This window comes from Gallus gallus, chromosome 4 (genome assembly GCF_016699485.2).
Source record: "Gallus gallus isolate bGalGal1 chromosome 4, bGalGal1.mat.broiler.GRCg7b, whole genome shotgun sequence".
In the NCBI taxonomy this organism is placed as follows: Eukaryota; Metazoa; Chordata; class Aves; order Galliformes; family Phasianidae; genus Gallus; species Gallus gallus.
In genome coordinates, this window is record NC_052535.1 from 31,493,899 (window position 1) to 31,511,044 (window position 17,146).

The 17,146-nt window shown below is 35.8% G+C and overlaps 1 protein-coding gene across 1 annotated transcript in view; it reads left to right on the forward strand.

The window, feature by feature from the left end:
- The window catches only part of EDNRA (endothelin receptor type A), a 29,516-nt gene extending 14,801 nt beyond the window's left edge, over positions 1–14,715 (forward strand). The window contains exons 4-8 of the mRNA NM_204119.2: positions 4,693–4,891; positions 8,642–8,794; positions 10,742–10,875; positions 11,257–11,365; positions 13,046–14,715. Of these exons, the coding sequence (NP_989450.1) occupies positions 4,693–4,891; positions 8,642–8,794; positions 10,742–10,875; positions 11,257–11,365; positions 13,046–13,186 (736 nt within the window). The 3' untranslated portion in view covers positions 13,187–14,715. The remainder of the gene's footprint in view (positions 1–4,692; positions 4,892–8,641; positions 8,795–10,741; positions 10,876–11,256; positions 11,366–13,045) is intronic.
- Positions 14,716–17,146: the final 2,431 nt, after the last annotated feature.

The window sequence follows — 17,146 nt, forward strand, 5'->3', positions numbered from 1 at the left end:
TCCGTCAGAGGAAGCTCACATTTATTTCTGATGCCTCTCAGGCATTTTTAAACTATGGGTCATGAGGATGATGATAGTTTGACTTTATTTCTAAACAGTCCCTGACTGCGATGAAGAGAAAGGATATTCTCCTTCCTGAACTTTTACTTTTGCTTATGTCTTAGACATAACAATTTTGTTGAGAAGATGGTTTTAAGAAGAGTGAAGATGTGGATATCATGTCATAAATAGACACTCTTGCTTCTTTTGCATAGAAAATTCATAGGACACTCAGCTTAGTTGCTTTCATCTGGACCAACTTCCAGTGAGTGTTAGACAAGATCGCAATACCAAAGCAAAGCAGTATAAGCCTTATTATATTAAGAGTTACTAGATTAATAACAATATACTAATGACTCCTAATTTTATGTTTTTACTATTAACTTATATTGCAGTCAATACACAGTGAGCTGTCTTTATAATGAGCAACTGCTGTAATCTCTCACAGCAAAGAGGAATAGATCGGTATCAGCAGAGGCATAAAAATACTAACCTTGAGAGTAACCACTTCTCATGTACTTGATCAAGTATTGAATGACTTCTCTATTGCTTTTCTCCTTTTATAAAGGCCTGATACTACTTGCAGAACTCAAATATGTTGTACTAGTGGGTCATTAGAACACCTAATTTTAATGCAGTCAAAAGAAATAGGGAAACAAAGTCACTTTCTCCAAAAGACAGCAGGCTTGAGTAATGATTGGCCATGGAAAAGTTACAGGCCAGGATTTAATTTTCTTATGCTCCTTGATTTCATTTCACAAGGACTACAGCACATTTTCTTTTCCAATTGTTGTTACATACCACTACAGTAAAAAACTTCCAAAATGTTCCAAAAACAAATCTAGGTCACAGCTGAAAACATAAGCTTACAGCATTAATGAGGCCAACGCTAAAAGGCTAATTAGAGTTCAGGAATTATTCTTTATCAAAGAAGGGTGAAATCATGGAGAGGGTGTAAAAAAACAAAAAACAAAACAAAAAAAAACCATCAGAAATTATTCAGAGGCCTTACAGGTCTCAGAAATGACACTGAAGAAGCCACTTCAATATTACGTCCAAGCTCTGAACTACAGATGATGTATCAGTTATTCATGAGCTCTTTAGCTTTACTAAGAAAGATATAACATAAACCTATTAATCAAAGTTTCAACCAGACATACCAAATGAAAATAAGTTACACGTGACAGAATTGACTATAAGAAATCACAAAGGAAAGATGAAGATGTGTTGCTTTTAACTTTCTCAGGTCAAGACAAGATGTCCTCTGTAAGACATGTTTTAAACAAGTTATAGGTAGGAGTGCAAAGTATTTAGTTTTACGTATAGATACTTCATGATTCAATAATCCCTTGCCCTTAAATACTGTGCATCTTTGAATACAAGTAGCAAGATGGCCTGCAGGATCCATGAAAAGCAAGCTGGAATAAACAGATAAGAATAGGAGAAAAGAAAAGAGACGAAACAGAGGGGAGAGAGCAACTGAAGGGCACAATATACTGAAGTTGACAGCACACGCATGAGCAGTAGAAAACAAAACAAAACAAAAAAAGAAGCCACTGCACTAAACATGGAAAAAGAAATGACCTGGAAAAGAGCTGAACACTTTAGACAAGGTTGGAAAGAAAAAGGAAACAAACAAGAAAGATAAAAAATGAACACAGATTTAGACTGAGGAATTAAATTTATTTCAGTTCCTTGGCAGACATCCTATATTATTATTTTTTAAATGTGAGGGAAATAAACCCTGCAGTATTTTCCCATCCCTAATTATGGGATCTTTATGCCTATACAAAGATTATGCAAATAATAAAACTTACAGAACACCCACTTGAAACATTTTACTACCACTATTTTTCAAATCGCTCTTACGGCAATGAGCAGAGACCAAGTAATTGCAGACTAATACATATTCAGGAAATTCTGATCTAATTAGTAAGCTTCTTATCCTTTAGCTGACACCATTCATAACATTTTTCAGCCAGTAATTCCTCATTTGATGTTTATTTGAAATGTGAACTGAAAAAGATGAAATGTGCTGCTGTGCACACTGATTTTCTGCTCAAAGCAGACATAACTTGAGGAGAACAGGTATAAAAAAATGCAAGAAAGGAAAGAATTAGATTCATGATTTACAACTTCTTTGTATTCATTTACATAGTTGTGCAGGCAACACAGCACAAAAACGTATTTCTTATTTGGAAAAAAAATATGTAGCCCACAGTCTTATATTTAAGAACATCATTCAAGGATGATGGGATAGTACCATGCACTTGTGTAGCTGACTGAACTGGTTGCAAGGTTGCCAGTTAGTAAAGAATAAACTGCAAATTTACTCCTATATTTCCAGAGTTTACTTAGTACAAATACCGAGTATTTCTGTGAATACTCCAAAGAATATTCCATTTAGTAATTAAAGTTAAGATTTGATAAAATACAAAAAGATCACTAATTATTCCAAATTTAATTTGTATTTTAATATAAATATGTGAGAAGATCTGATGATGAGAATTATTTTCTCAATTATTCTAGCATAGTTTGTTTCAGTACTCTCAGAATACCATTCTCATAAGCTTCCTCTATGCGAATAAACTATTGTCTCCCTCCTGAGATCTTTTAGGAGATAAGAATACATTTAGAGGTTTTCATTTTTAATTTGCAAGTCCACAATACATTAGTTTGCTTTAGTATGTTCAAAATCTTTATAAATACCCTTTAATTAAAATGTTGCACTAAGAAGCTGTTCCTACTGCACCTGTATGATATTACTATAACTACCAAAGCCAAGGATTCTAATCTGTTTACTGCAACCATTTTACCAAATATTTTCCAGTGATGTTCTGTAATAATGCCTTCTGAAGTTTTTACAAGGGCCTGATCTTTCATTTCTACATCTTTTTCCTTCTAACACAGAGGATACATGGGATTTAATTCATGCATTTCATCCTGATAATGTGTACAATTAAAAAAAAAAGGGGGGGGGGGGGGGGGTGAGGCCCGAGATACAGTGAGTAAGAAGAAATGCCATTTATGTGAGTGTACAATTCTAATCGAGTGTTTTGATTAGAGGAGAGATGTGCTTGCCTTTAATAACAATTTTTTACTGACATCAGAAGCCTAGGTTCTACATCCTTCAACAGTTTTATCCCATCAGAAGGTCTTCACCACTTCCATTTCAGAAATTCAAACTCCAGACATTCTCAGTACAAAGCATCTTAATCCAGAGTTCACAGCTACTCGTTTCCTTAAGCCCTCATCACCCTTGAGCCCATGTCAATGCTCTGACTTCCTGCAATCATAATTTTCTCTCCTCAGCTAAAGACTAGTTCTACTAGAAGCCCATGTAGCACTGTAATTCAAGATGAGAAAGTGCTATTACTTTGTGAAAATAAAACACAGTGCAGAAATTGTTACATTGCCAGTGACAGAAGGCTCTCCAAAAATGCTTTTCAGATTATTACAAAAACAAAACTAATGTTTGTTCTTTCTACAACTTTTAGATAAGTTATCTTTGCTAATTTTCTGGAAATGCTAAGTAACTTGTTTGATGCAACAATAACAATCAAATCTGCTACTGAAAATTTAATGTATGGACTGGTATGTACTCTGTATTACATTCCTATCAGTCTTCTCTCAATAATTTTTGGACCTTTTGATCAGAGTTGATAATTCCTACAAGATCCTTGAAAACTGGCAGAGAAGTAGAAGAGAAAGACCTGCTCTGTTCCCTGAATTGGGGAAAAGCTGCGGTCTGTAACAAGAATCCAGCATGTGAGGGACAGGGAAGGTAAAAAGGGGAAGAGGAAAAGGGAGAAATGCTGTAAGCGCACTTGCTATAGTTGAAACTTTTTAGAGTTCTTACTTATCTGAGTTTCAAGCTTTGAGTTGAATTCATACAGCAAAGCAGGTTTCAGTAATTACGGGGGTCTTTTTTTGTTTGTTTGTTTTGTTTTAAACAGAAACTTAGTATCTAGGGCAAGTTGTGGAGAAAATTGCTCCTTCTGGCATGGGCACGCTTCTTAGCCACACTCTTCATTTTCTCATCAAAAAGGTAATGTAGGGGCTGAGATTACTGCCAGAAGGATCTAACTCGGTTGTAGTCTAAGACCCATATAGAATATGCCTCATAAAAACAGTATTTTTAGCACTAAATAGTATAAATAAACACATTTTCATGTGATGAAGAGTATTTTCACAGTATTTCACCACATGCCAAGCTGACCACTTTAGACAAGTTGAGATAGCTGAAGAATATAGTTGCTTCATCGTTTTTTGTAATAGCTACTGAGTTAGAAAGAATTTTATCTGCTGTTACATCATTTGAGCTAGTATAAAATACAGCCTGTCCTCACAAACCTTGCCTACTTTAATTAGTAACCATAAGCACAGTCCAAGTCCATATAGCAGAATGCCATACAATCACGTGCCTTAGCCTAACAATTGCATCCACCTCTCTACTATCCAATCCCTGTTGTGCTCTACTGGGTGTCCTGGATGGCTTGGCAGCTGGCAGACTCCTTGGAGCGGGCAAGAAGAACAAGCAATATAAAGCTAAGACATAAGCTTTAGGATTTTACTTTATATATCAAACTGAAGCAAGATGCTTGAATTTGAGGAAGAAATTTAAGACTGGAAATTAATCCCTGTTTCTTGCAGGTATAGAGCAGTTGCCTCCTGGAGCCGTGTTCAGGGAATCGGAATCCCTATGATCACTGCTATTGAAATTTTCTCCATTTGGCTTCTGTCTTTTATACTGGCTATTCCAGAAGCCATTGGTTTTGCCGTGGTACCTTTCAGATACAAGGATGAAAGTTATGTTACCTGCATGCTCAACCCTACAAATAAATTTATGTTGGTAAGTAACATCCTTTCCTCTCTTTTTTGAATCCCCTGTATATAAATTAGACACTTAAGACACACTTTGTTAATCTGTTAAAGTGGAAAATGTATTCTAATATGTATTGGTGCAAAGAAGAACTTTAATGTACAGGTACCAGTCTCTACTTTCATTTAGAAAGTACCAAATGTGACTTTACAACATTATTCCCTGCTAAGGATTCTTAATAAAGAAATCTGCAATTTGGGTCTGATTACAGAACAATCAAGAGTGTAGTCACAGCCCTATTGTGTTTCCAGGTATAACACTTTGAAGCTCTAACTTATTTTTTCCTATTTGAAACACTTGTGCAAAATTAGAGAATAATCACTTCATTTATCAGAAATTATGGTTACAAAACTGACAGACTCATACGTCCAACCTAGGTATCTGTGGCACTGTTAGCTGTCACCTAAGCACCACAACTCAAGAGCAAGAGAAATGCCTGAGTACACACAAGGATTCTTTAGCAAATTTCATAACCCTCAGCCTCTGTGCTACTGAACTTTTCCAGTTGCAAATACCCACGTTAGCTTGTTCCAAGCAAGTCAGGTGAGCAGTCACTACAGAGTTAACCTATCTTTAGCACAGAAGGATAGTGATTTTCTGCTTGGTCTTACTCTGAGGAAAAGGAAAAAAAAATATCTTTTTCCCTGTGAACCCAAGGAAGGGCCATCCATCATTCACAAATTAATTTCAAAAAAAAAACCAAAAAAAAAAAACCAAACAAAAAAAGGATTTGTTCTGTTTTGTTTCAGGTAATGCAAGATCTTGAAGGAAACTCCATAGTTTCCCTGACCCAGAATTTTTCACAACAGAAAACTGTTTTCCATTTTCAAATGTCTGATACTTCTACTTTTACTAGATCTTGGGCTAGATCCAATGTAATCTCACATGGCTTGGGTTAGAAATGAGCAGGGTGAGGCAAATGAAGCCGAGGACATGTATAAAATAAAAAGGGTGCATGAATTGTGTTTGTCAGTGGAATATCATCAACTTTGGCAGGGTTACACAGGCTACAGGGATGGCAGTCAGAAACAAGAGCAAGAGAAAACAAAAGCAAATCCTTAGTGGAAATAATACAGGTGAAAAGGAAGTGAAACTGTCCAGAACTTATAGTATATTTCTCAACTGTACAGAAAACATGGCTTGTAGATACTTAAAAGTATGTTTTACAAAATACATACTGCAGTAAGTGTAGGTCTGTCCACTTTTTAAAGTCAACTTTTCTTCACAATTGTGGATGGACAATCAGCACTTCCTGATTACATTCCCTGAGAAAAATGTTTTACGGTTTTCTCATCCTGTTTCTCCAAAGCACAGTAGTTGAGGTCTCCCATAGGCACATTAATGACTATTTTTCTGTAGTTAGTAGAATGGCTTGGTTTGTTTTGTATATTGGCAGGAATTAGTATCTTTTATTTGCTCAGAATAATTCAAATATTTAAATCTCTCCATGCCAATTTGATTTTTAAGGATATAAATCAGCATTTAGGTTCAAGCTGAGAATAAATGTTGAATGCAGCAGTCAAAAAGAGCATTGTTTTATTGTATTGCAAGCAAGTACAAACGAGATTAAAATGGAAATACCTTAAATATATTCACTAACACAAATATTAAATAAGCAATTACTAAGCTTAGGGAAGGGTTTATGATTAACTTTTATTATTAATAGGGGAATTTATTCAAGTTTAAAACTATTCTTGAAGGACTTGAAAGGTTCATGCTAGACCATGATTCCCTAGAGGCTAACTGCACTAGGAAGCTTATTTAAAATGCACATTTCCTGTAGAAAACTAGTTCCATGTGGGCTTTCAAGACAAACAAAAGAACGTCTAGTTCTCTTAAATCAACCCAGTTTTGTGCTTTGATGTAAGCTTTGAGAAAGTCAGATTCCATAATTAATCATTTGCAGACATTTTTGTGTAGGATTTGTAACTTCACAAAGTCAGGTTTTCGTACAGAATTCGTGTGTTGGTCAGGGTTGTGAAACAGGACTGTGAATGCATTGACTGACATGCAGTACTCATGAAACCTGGTTAACAAATGACAAAACTTTTTCCTTTTAAATGTAGTGGGGATTCACACAGTATACATTTTACTGTGTTGCCTGACCAATATGATTCTAGTCTAACCCATAGGAATTTTCCATAGAGCAGGCAATTGCTCCATGTATTTGTAATCCTTTTCTTTGCAGGAGGAGTGGTAATTAGATTTCCCCTCAGAACAGACTCTTAAAATATGAGGCATTTTGCTTTCTGCTTTTCTGCTGGCAGAAGTTTAGGTCCCAGTTGGGAAAATGCAGCCCTAGAGGAGCGTGTAACTATGCATTAGACTGCAGCCCCTCCTCATGCAGGGATGAGGTTACAATAAGGAGGAGGAAACAAGCTAATGAGCACAGTTCAAGATGCCTCTGGGGTGGGGCTGTGGCCTAGATACCATAGCATACTCTAAACTAGCAAGCTCAGTAAGCAGCTAACTCCATTGGGTTTAGAGGGAGAAAAATAAAAGCCATTTCCTTTTTCCTCAGTAAATCAACTCTGGTATAACTAAAGTAGATTAAGAAATGGACACTATTAAATACTAGTATTTTGTATTGCATTTGTATCCTTCATCTTTCAAAGTTTAGTGCTGTTCAGTTTTAAATGTAAACAAGATGTCTTCTTCAAACAGGATCTGTATAATCCCCAGTTATTAGCATTTTGACATTTGGTGTGGGAACCATGATGTTACAAGAGCACATCCGCTAGGAATAAACAAGCTTGAAGAAAGATTAGGAGAAAGAAGGTTCCCTTTTACACATATCCATCTTAGTGACTAATAATGTAGAGACAGGAAGTCTTTAAAATTACATTTTTCATTGCACAATTTTGGCTGTGCATGAAGTTTAAGAACTAAGATACAATATTGTCTTTAGCCTGAAAATATCACTGCCTACAGAAAATAATAATTTCAAATATTTTTTCAAATATACTATTTCCATAATGCAGCAATGTATTAACTTTAACTTTTGTAACTTTAACTTAACCACAACTAGCATTTAAATTACACAGGAAAGTATGGCTACTCTATCAGTTCCTTCAGGGTCCTGTCACAAAAGTCAGATGGTATGAAAGGCACGTAAAGAGTTAAAAGTAACTGTACCAATAGAAGACATCAGTCCTAAGTTTTGCATATATCAGACAAACACCTATGAAGAGGCTCCTATCAGCCCTATGTATAAACAAACCAACTACCAATCCTTTCACTGATAAAGAAAGGTGGCTAAAGTTACAAGGCATTTTGAATTTTCCTTTTTTGGAATAAAGAACAGAAACTGCAGAGGTAAATGGCATTTCCTGAGACAGGCATTCAGAGATATTTGTTATCTCAGACTGAGTGTCTACATTTTGGCTTGTACATTATACTGAAGTTGGAGCTGAACTTCTTTTCTTGAATAAGTATATATCTTCAGAAAACACAATCAAAATTAATTTCTTCCAATACAAGACAGATTGCAACAAGAGTACAAGCAGATTGTCACTGAGGTAAAATAAATGTTTACAATGCCACAGTTCACATTTTGATGTTGGTCCAAAGTAGATCCAACTGATAAGAAAGTTTACATAATTTAGGGTTGTTGGCAAATAGACACATACAAATGTACTAACTTTCCATTTTCCATATCTTTGTGGTACTTCCTATTGAATCATATGAAAATACCTTTTCTTCTCTTTACTTTATCCACAGTTTTACAAAGATGCAAAGGATTGGTGGCTGTTCGGTTTCTATTTCTGCATGCCACTGGCGTGTACTGCCATCTTCTATACACTAATGACTTGCGAAATGTTAAACAGAAGGAACAGCAACTTGAGAATTGCTCTCAGTGAACACCTTAAGCAGGTAAATATTAGGACCACCAATGTTTGAAAATACTATTCTTCTGTCTTTGGGTTAACTTAGAAATGTCTGCGTGTTTGAATACATTAAATTACAGAAATAGGAAGTGAGGATGTAGGTTATTTCTGATGTTAAGGTATTCATTCCATCCTGGAACATGAGACTAAACCATAACATAAGGAGATACTAAAGGCAGCTCAAGAAAGTAATTGGTATATTTCTTTTCTTAAGAAAGTGCAATGGTTGTGTTCTGTTCTTTAATCTCAGATTACTACTGGCTAAATGCTTTGAAATGTAACTACAAAGATTTGAAAACAAAAAAATTCTTGCCTCTTTATTCACTACATGAGTCCTCCCTACTTTGACACACTTTGATATGCAGTTTTAGGTTCATATGCAAAGTGACTCTAGAATAACTTGGTTTAGAATAGAGATTTTTTTCAGTCTTACTGCACTGTTGCAGTTATCACTGCTGTAGCTTCACTGCTTTGAAAAGTGCACTAGGAGGCCAGTAGAAAGAAATGATCACAAAGTCACTCACAGAACCATCAGTTCTCACTATGGTGTTTTCACAGCACTGTCTGATGTTTCATTCCTAAGTGAAATTTAAAAAACAATCTGTAGCTTTCTCTCTGCAGTCAGACAACAGGGTATAATATTAATGTCAGCCCTTCAAATTCCACTTTCTTCCAAATTCCACATTTACAAATATGAGACCCTGGAGCAGTTCTCTCCCTAGCTGAGCAAGCCCTCTCAGAGATTCCTTCTCTGCTGCCACATTTCAGAGCAGGGAAGACCAGAAGGATTCTTCCCTTTCACAGATTTTCCACTTTTTCCCCTTCATCAGACCCCAGGCCTTGCAATGCAGACCATCCTAGGGCCATACAGACTACTCTACCCATTAGAAGGGCAATGGTATGTTCAGGGGAATCTTCCCTCCAGCTTTCACAACTTGATAAGCAGTGCCAGCAATCTACTTGGACTGGATCCTGGAGGATGAATTTATGCCTCAATTTACAAATACTTGTCCCCCTTTGTCACTTTTTGACATTCTTCCTTCCTTCACTCTTGTCCACATTAGTTTCTAGATACGCTCCTTCTATTTTGATTAAAACTACTATTATAAGAAAGAAGAAAGAATAATAGTGCCTGACAAGACTGGCTCATACATTTAAGTATTTTAATGACAACCTTGAAACGCTTAGTCCTATCACATTACAATGACAGTTCTAGAAGTGGTATTCTTACCCCTACTTAATTCTCTTTATCGAATCCACACGTACCAAAGAACACTGGTATGCATCATCCAAAATTCACTAATTCATCAGTAAATCATGAAAGTCATGTAAAACATCCATTAAGTATAATTTTTTCTTAAGTATTGAGATTAAGCTGCAATATAGACACAACTAATATTTCACTTGTAGAACGACTACATAAGAACATCAAGATCACACTGCAAGGATAACAATAAAATTATAATACTCTGCGGTATCCTTTTATGTAACAGGATACATACTAAATATAAAATATCATGGAAAATATGACATCCTGACTAGATACATCATACAATAGAATTGTTATTGCCAGTTGATTTGGGTGCCTTGAGTTTACAAATTACCTCACATCACAGGTTACCTGAAAGTGGTTTATCAAATAGGAGTGATCTCAGTTTCCTTCACACATGAAAAAAATTTCCTAGAGTGTATGTATGTTTTTAAAGAAAAAAGTTTATCTGATAGATTGTCAGAAAAGTAGTCCAACATAGAGGAATAAGAAAGGCTGGGAAAGCTGTCAGGTTTAGGACTGCTCAGCGGTGGAAACTGCTAGGCTAACAACCACTATGTCCTGACAATGCTCTGTGTGCTCCAGCTGTGCCAGTTTCAGTGATGATCAGGTTCTGTAGATGAACTAGGCACTGATTCATAGTTATCTTTACTTATTTTCTAGCGTCGAGAAGTTGCAAAAACAGTTTTCTGCTTAGTAGTGATATTTGCTCTTTGCTGGTTCCCTCTTCATTTGAGCCGAATTTTGAAGAAAATGGTATATAATGAAAGAGATCCCGGCAGATGCGAACTGCTCAGGTACTTCATTTTCCATATCAATCAGTTACTTATACTCAAAAAATATATAATGTCATGCATTTGAAGATTATGTGGGAAATGTCACCGTGCATGCTACTTCATTTTATGATTTTTCAACCACACCCATTTTCAGGTGGATGTTTTAATGGCGTAGCATAATTACAATAAATACTATATAGATGGCCATTGTAATCTCTTCCCTGTGGCTCTTTTAAACTTCTGTGAGGCTGTTCATTATAGGTATCTCATGGTAAAAGATAAGATTAAGAGAGGTGAGAAAGAATTCATTTTTGTGATGGAAGAGACTGTAAACACAAAAACGAGTATGCTTCTACAGCATATGAAGAATGTATAAGTTTTGCTTTTTTTTTTTTTGTCTAGTTTCTTGCTGCCATTGGATTATATCAGCATCAACCTGGCAACTATGAACTCTTGTATAAACCCAATAGCACTCTATTTTGTGAGCAAGAAGTTTAAAAATTGTTTTCAGGTAAGATCTTTCTGATACTATGTCCAGTTGATAAACAGTATTAAATCATTCAGTTATTACCTGTTTTTTCCTCAGCTAGGAGGAGAGGCATGCAAATGAATGAATAAGTTGTCTGAATCACCAGCTGACAAGTCACATTGCAGACATATCAAACTGAAAGAGGAAACCGTCCACTTTATCTGAATCGCTAAATCAGTAAATAAGTCTAACACAGTCTTCACATGTAAACAATCAGCAAGATAGACATGCTCTTGTAAAGTACTGCTTATATGCATGTGACATGTATATTAAATAGAATTTACTTGATAACCTATTTGCTGCTCTAGACGAGCAAAAAAGACATGGACGTAGGACACTACATCTGACAGCAGTTAAACAATTCTGCCTGAAGTTTTCAGACTTCTATATCAAAGCAGGCACTTAAGTTGACCTTGGTAAGTAAATAAACATTATGGCTTCTGTCTGCATTCTTCCAGTTCCTACACTGGAAAACATATTTTAAGGAGAAACTAACTGTGATGCCACACCTCTGCAAGGCCACAATGACAGAAAGAAAATGAGAGCAAATAGCGTCATAGGGTGGTGAGAGGAAAAAGGAAGACTGTTTATCTGCAAAGAAAAACAAAGAGCTGAAAATAATGTAATAAATGATCAAAGTAGGGAATACCTATTTGTCAGGAAAGTATTTCTACATGGGTAATATGAAATCAGCTTTGGTTTTCATGGTCTCCTACTTCATTTGGGAACAGCAGAGAAGATAGCATATGTGGACCTGACATCAAGTAAAAGTAACAGGGATGTTCTTATCCCTGATATTGTTACATTTTTTTCCCTTTGCTCTTCCAAAGGAAACTACCATCCAAAAATTCTAATTAATTTACAGATATGATTTGATCCTTTCCAGCTTCACATTATAGCTTCCCTTTTCCTTTCTAGTATAAGATGATTATTTCAGCCAATCTCTCAATTTTATAATTGAGCTTATCATTCTACCTCTGCAGATCTTTTACATATCCACCCGCACATAGATAGATAATACATGTATCATAAGTCTGGCCATACCCCTCTCCAACATTTCCTTCCCATTTTGTTCAGAGAAGTCATGGATTTACTACTATTACTGCCATTGCTCCTCTGAGGAGCTAATTCTTCTTCCCCTAAAGCAAAGCTTCCATCTTCATAGAATTAAGCATTATTTTCTGCAAAAGGACAGGAGAAAGGCTAAATAATATTTCCTCACCCCTTTAGGTGAGAAAAAAAAACACCTCAGCCAGTGATAACCTTCTTTCTGTTTACTTTCTGTTCTTAAAGGTGAATAATGATACAGAGCTCAACATACCGTCCCTTTTCCTAAACAATTTTGCCTTCTTCTAATATGTCAGAAGAGACCTAAGTCTTTTTTTTTTCTCTTACATTTTGTTTGAAGCGCAGTGAGCAAGAGGGAAAAAACAACCACCCAACTTTTGCAATGTTTACTGTGAAAGTTGTTTCTAAATCAGAGGCATAGGCCAGGCCTGTGTGTAACTTATAAACCATTTGCAGTCCTACGGTAAAAATTTTGCCTATGTGCACCTCATTCTCACTTCACCGAGAATCCTCTGTTCATTTCAAAATAAAAAATGTTGTTGGCATAGAGCTGACAGATTTGTAATAACTCTTTTTTTTCCTCCAAATTTTCAGTCATGTCTTTGTTGTTGCTGCTCCCAATCAAAAAGTTTAGCAACTTCAGTGCCCATGAATGGAACAAGCATCCAGTGGAAAAATCAAGAATTAAACAATCACAACACAGATCGAAGCAGCCATAAAGACAGCATAAACTGAAAACTAAGGACTCTGACACTACTTCAGAATCAATCAGGAAAATAAATATCACAACAAAGTTGTTTCTACAAGAAGCCTAATCAGTATTCCATCATCAATTCAGAAGTAAACGCACTTGTAGGTATCTCTAGAGTTGACAGACTACAGCTGTGATGCTTTGTGAACTGAGACTTACTGGATGGTAATTCTGTCTCTGAGAGTTACGTTGATTATAAAACCAAAATGACATGACCCGTGCAGGTGGCTTGCTCTTCCGAACCAAGCAGAAACTATCCAGTGTCTAACTAGTATACCACAATCTTCTTACCCGACTGTCACCAAGAATTATCTTCAGAAGAATTCCATAGTGATATCTAAGTGGAATCTGTGTATATTTTCTCTCTGCCCATTTGTCTCTCAACTTCTGTTTGTGTGGTGGATATATTCCATGCACCACTACATTTTTCATATTGTCATTGGTATTTTTATTCAGGTTTATTTTGGAAAATGTTTTGTTCCACATCAGTACGTTATTTACTTATTGTAACATAAGTCATGACATCAGTTGGGCAGTTCACATTTATAGCACTTCAGTACTCAAAAATAGGAAGAAACCATTCAAAAGAGCATCAACATTTGGCACTTAAGCACAGATTAATACCAAAAAAGAGGTACTAGTAATGCAGTACTGTGCTGTGTTATTTATTTTAGAGCTTTGTACAAAATAAACAATCTATATCAGCAAAATGAATAAAAGATGTCCTCAGACAGGCATCTTACAATGTGTTTTCAATTAACCTGTCATGTTAATTCTTAAACTATATTAACCTATTAATCTACTTAGACTATAGCTGCTTTAAATCTGTGTCAAATGAGAGTCACTGAAACACAGTGAAATATTAATAAATCTGTTCAAAGAGTTCTGAGAATATGATTACTTCCATAGCAACTGTGCATAACACTACTTACACATTGCAAACAAGAAGCTACTACAGTCGTAGCAAACACAGAACTGTGGAAGTCCAAAAGAGTTGGATATGCACACAGGTATTTTGTGCCTTTTGCTTACAGTTTCTTTACCTTACTCTCACCACGTTCAAAGATTTTAATGGGGTTCGATAGTTTATTAGAAGCATTAACCATACAAATGCTGTTAATAATATATAGAAAATATTGCTTGCAGACATGTAAACTGGTATTTTATTTATTTCCATCCATTGTGGTTACATTGCAAAAGATTCATTGTTTGGCTATAAAAAAAATTAACAGGTAGCCTTTTATTTGCTAGTGAAATTACACAGTATGGTGTCAGATATGTGCACAAACCCATCAGAAAAATCTATAACGTTTTTTGTGCCAGGTTAAGAAACAGTAACTGAATTTCCACAATTTTTAAAAAATGTTACATTTCAAGTGAATGCTATAAACCTCCATGTTTTTATTTACAAGGTCAAAATGCCAGTGCCTACAGTGAAGTCTGCTGCACAAATTTCCCAAACGTTTACATTCACACAGATCTTCTTAAGTATATTAAAAAAAAGTTTAACTTATTTGTGTGCTTTTGTCTCCATGGTATATGTTTACAAATACCTATAAAATTATGGTCATATTATTAACATAAATACAATCTGCTGACAGTGCTCTGTAGCAGTGCTATAGAATGTGACTCGGCTGAACTTTACTCAAAACTGTTCATCCGCTAACTGTATCAAAAATCATAGCAAATGAGTAACAATGCTTTCATTATGGAAGGCCTAATTACATGGTCTCTCTAATATCCCCACACCCTCACTGCTGAATGTATTGAGCAGATAATAAACGTAAGAAGAAAACAGATATGGGGAGTGAACTTAAGTAAATTGGCACTTTATTTTCTCTATAAAAGCCAGAAAAACTCTACCACAAATCAGAAATTCAACTGCATTTAGTAATAAGCTTTTTTTTTTCTTGGCCAAGTTCATAGAAACAGAACGGCTTGGATTGGAAGGAACCTCAAGGATCATCAAGCTCCAACCTCCCACCACAGGCAGGGCCACCAACCTCCACGTTTAATACTAGACCAGGCTGCCCAGGGTTCCATACAACCTGGCCTTGAATGCCTTCAGGGACGGGGCATCCACAGCCTCTCTGGGCAGCCTGTTCCAGCACCTCACCACTCTCTCTGTGAAGAACTTCCCTCTGATATTCAACCTAAATCTTCCCTCCTTCAACTTAAAACCATTTCCCCTTGTTCTGCAAAAAGGTGCTCTGACATCTCTCCTTGTGCACCAAAACTAGTGTAGGTTTAGTTTCACTCTGCTGTTGCACAGAAGCTGTGCTCTCCTTTGCATCGTAATAACCTTCCACAAGAAGTATCCTTCCTTCCTCCTCTGATTTTACAGATGTGTTTACATCCCCAGATTGCAGTTCTTACTCAACCAAGCCCAGATTTCTCTATACAGAAATCTCTATTCCACAATTTTATTCTCTGTAATCTTACAGGATTCATCTCTCAGCTCATCTTTACCCATTATCTATACTTCATGCAGTGTTTACATTTACTACTTCCTTCATATTTCGTACTTTTTTCCCCCTACACCTGCTTAAAGTTGTCTCCTTCCTATTTAAAGGCCACAAGTGTTTTCTATTGGGCAAGAGAAGTAATTATTATGTTTTCAGTACAATTCCTGAAATTGATCTTTAAATGATGTTCTCCACATGTCCAAATTAATTTATTTCACTTTTTGTAATATCTATACATCATACTTAAAAATCCATTTAACTATCACGATCATCTTTTTTGTGGACTTCAAAGTTGCCAATTCTTCTCAGTGAATCAGCGTAAAATTTCACTGTTTTCTCCTATGTACAGTCTCATCTCTTAAGAAATCAAGCACTTTCAGACATCTCTTTAATTTTAGAACCCAATTATTCTTGTTTTCAATATGATTTGAAACTACCTCACTAAACATTTCCTCTTTGGTGTACTTTATCGTTACTTCACAGCTATAGCATACATGTGTTTTAGTTACACTTAGGTTTGCATGTGTTCATTTACATATGAAACTGTGCTCTAGACCTGACCTAGGTAGTTCTTGTCCTTTGGAAAAAACTGCCTATGTAAGAATTTGTCCTAAATTTTACCTGATGAAACTGTCACTTTGGTTTCTTGAAAGCAGGCTTATGCAACTGTCATGTTTGAATACATTATTTTGCTTTTAATGCAGTCAGTTTCAGGTTTTTACCTGTCTATACCTACATCTCTCAGGAACAACTATGACTCTCTGACTTAAAAGACAATTTAAAGCAAATCTTATAGAGTTTCAAAGTTACAGCAAATTTTGTGGAAATGGATAGGTGGATAGAAGAACAGTAGCCTATGCTCTACAGAAAAGATTGCTGAAATTGAGTACATATGTATTCAGTGAGTTCACATAATGGAGGGATGTCGTGAACATTACAGCTGAAAAACAACTTTGATTTAGAGGTTACTACTTCTAAGGCATCTGAGAATAAAACCACCACACATTCTTGGAAACCAGTATTCATAAGTTCCAATGTTCGTGGAATTACTGATTTTGCTCGCTCTCTCATCATATTTGTCACAACCTTATTACTATATCACATGATTCTATGAAGCATCACAAGTTTTAGTTTGTGAGAAGAATGGTATGAATTCCATGCATTTATATAAACTGCTGTCAAATGTCCCTGAGGCAAAGCATGCATTTTTGTTAAAAGAAACACACTTGAACTGCACAGCAACACTGTCTTACAAAATTTCTTTCAGACCACCAGTTGTGCAAAGCTTGGCTTAGTAGTGCATGCACCTGAGCCTCTGCCTTCCGACTAGGTGCTCAATCACTGGTTCAAGCCATAACTTAGCATTTCCACTACACAAGGTAAGGGAATATACATTAAATATTTGCATAACAGAAGCAATCACCAAGTTGCATAGTGGAAAAAAAAAGAATACAAAAACAAAGCAAATAAACAAAAAAC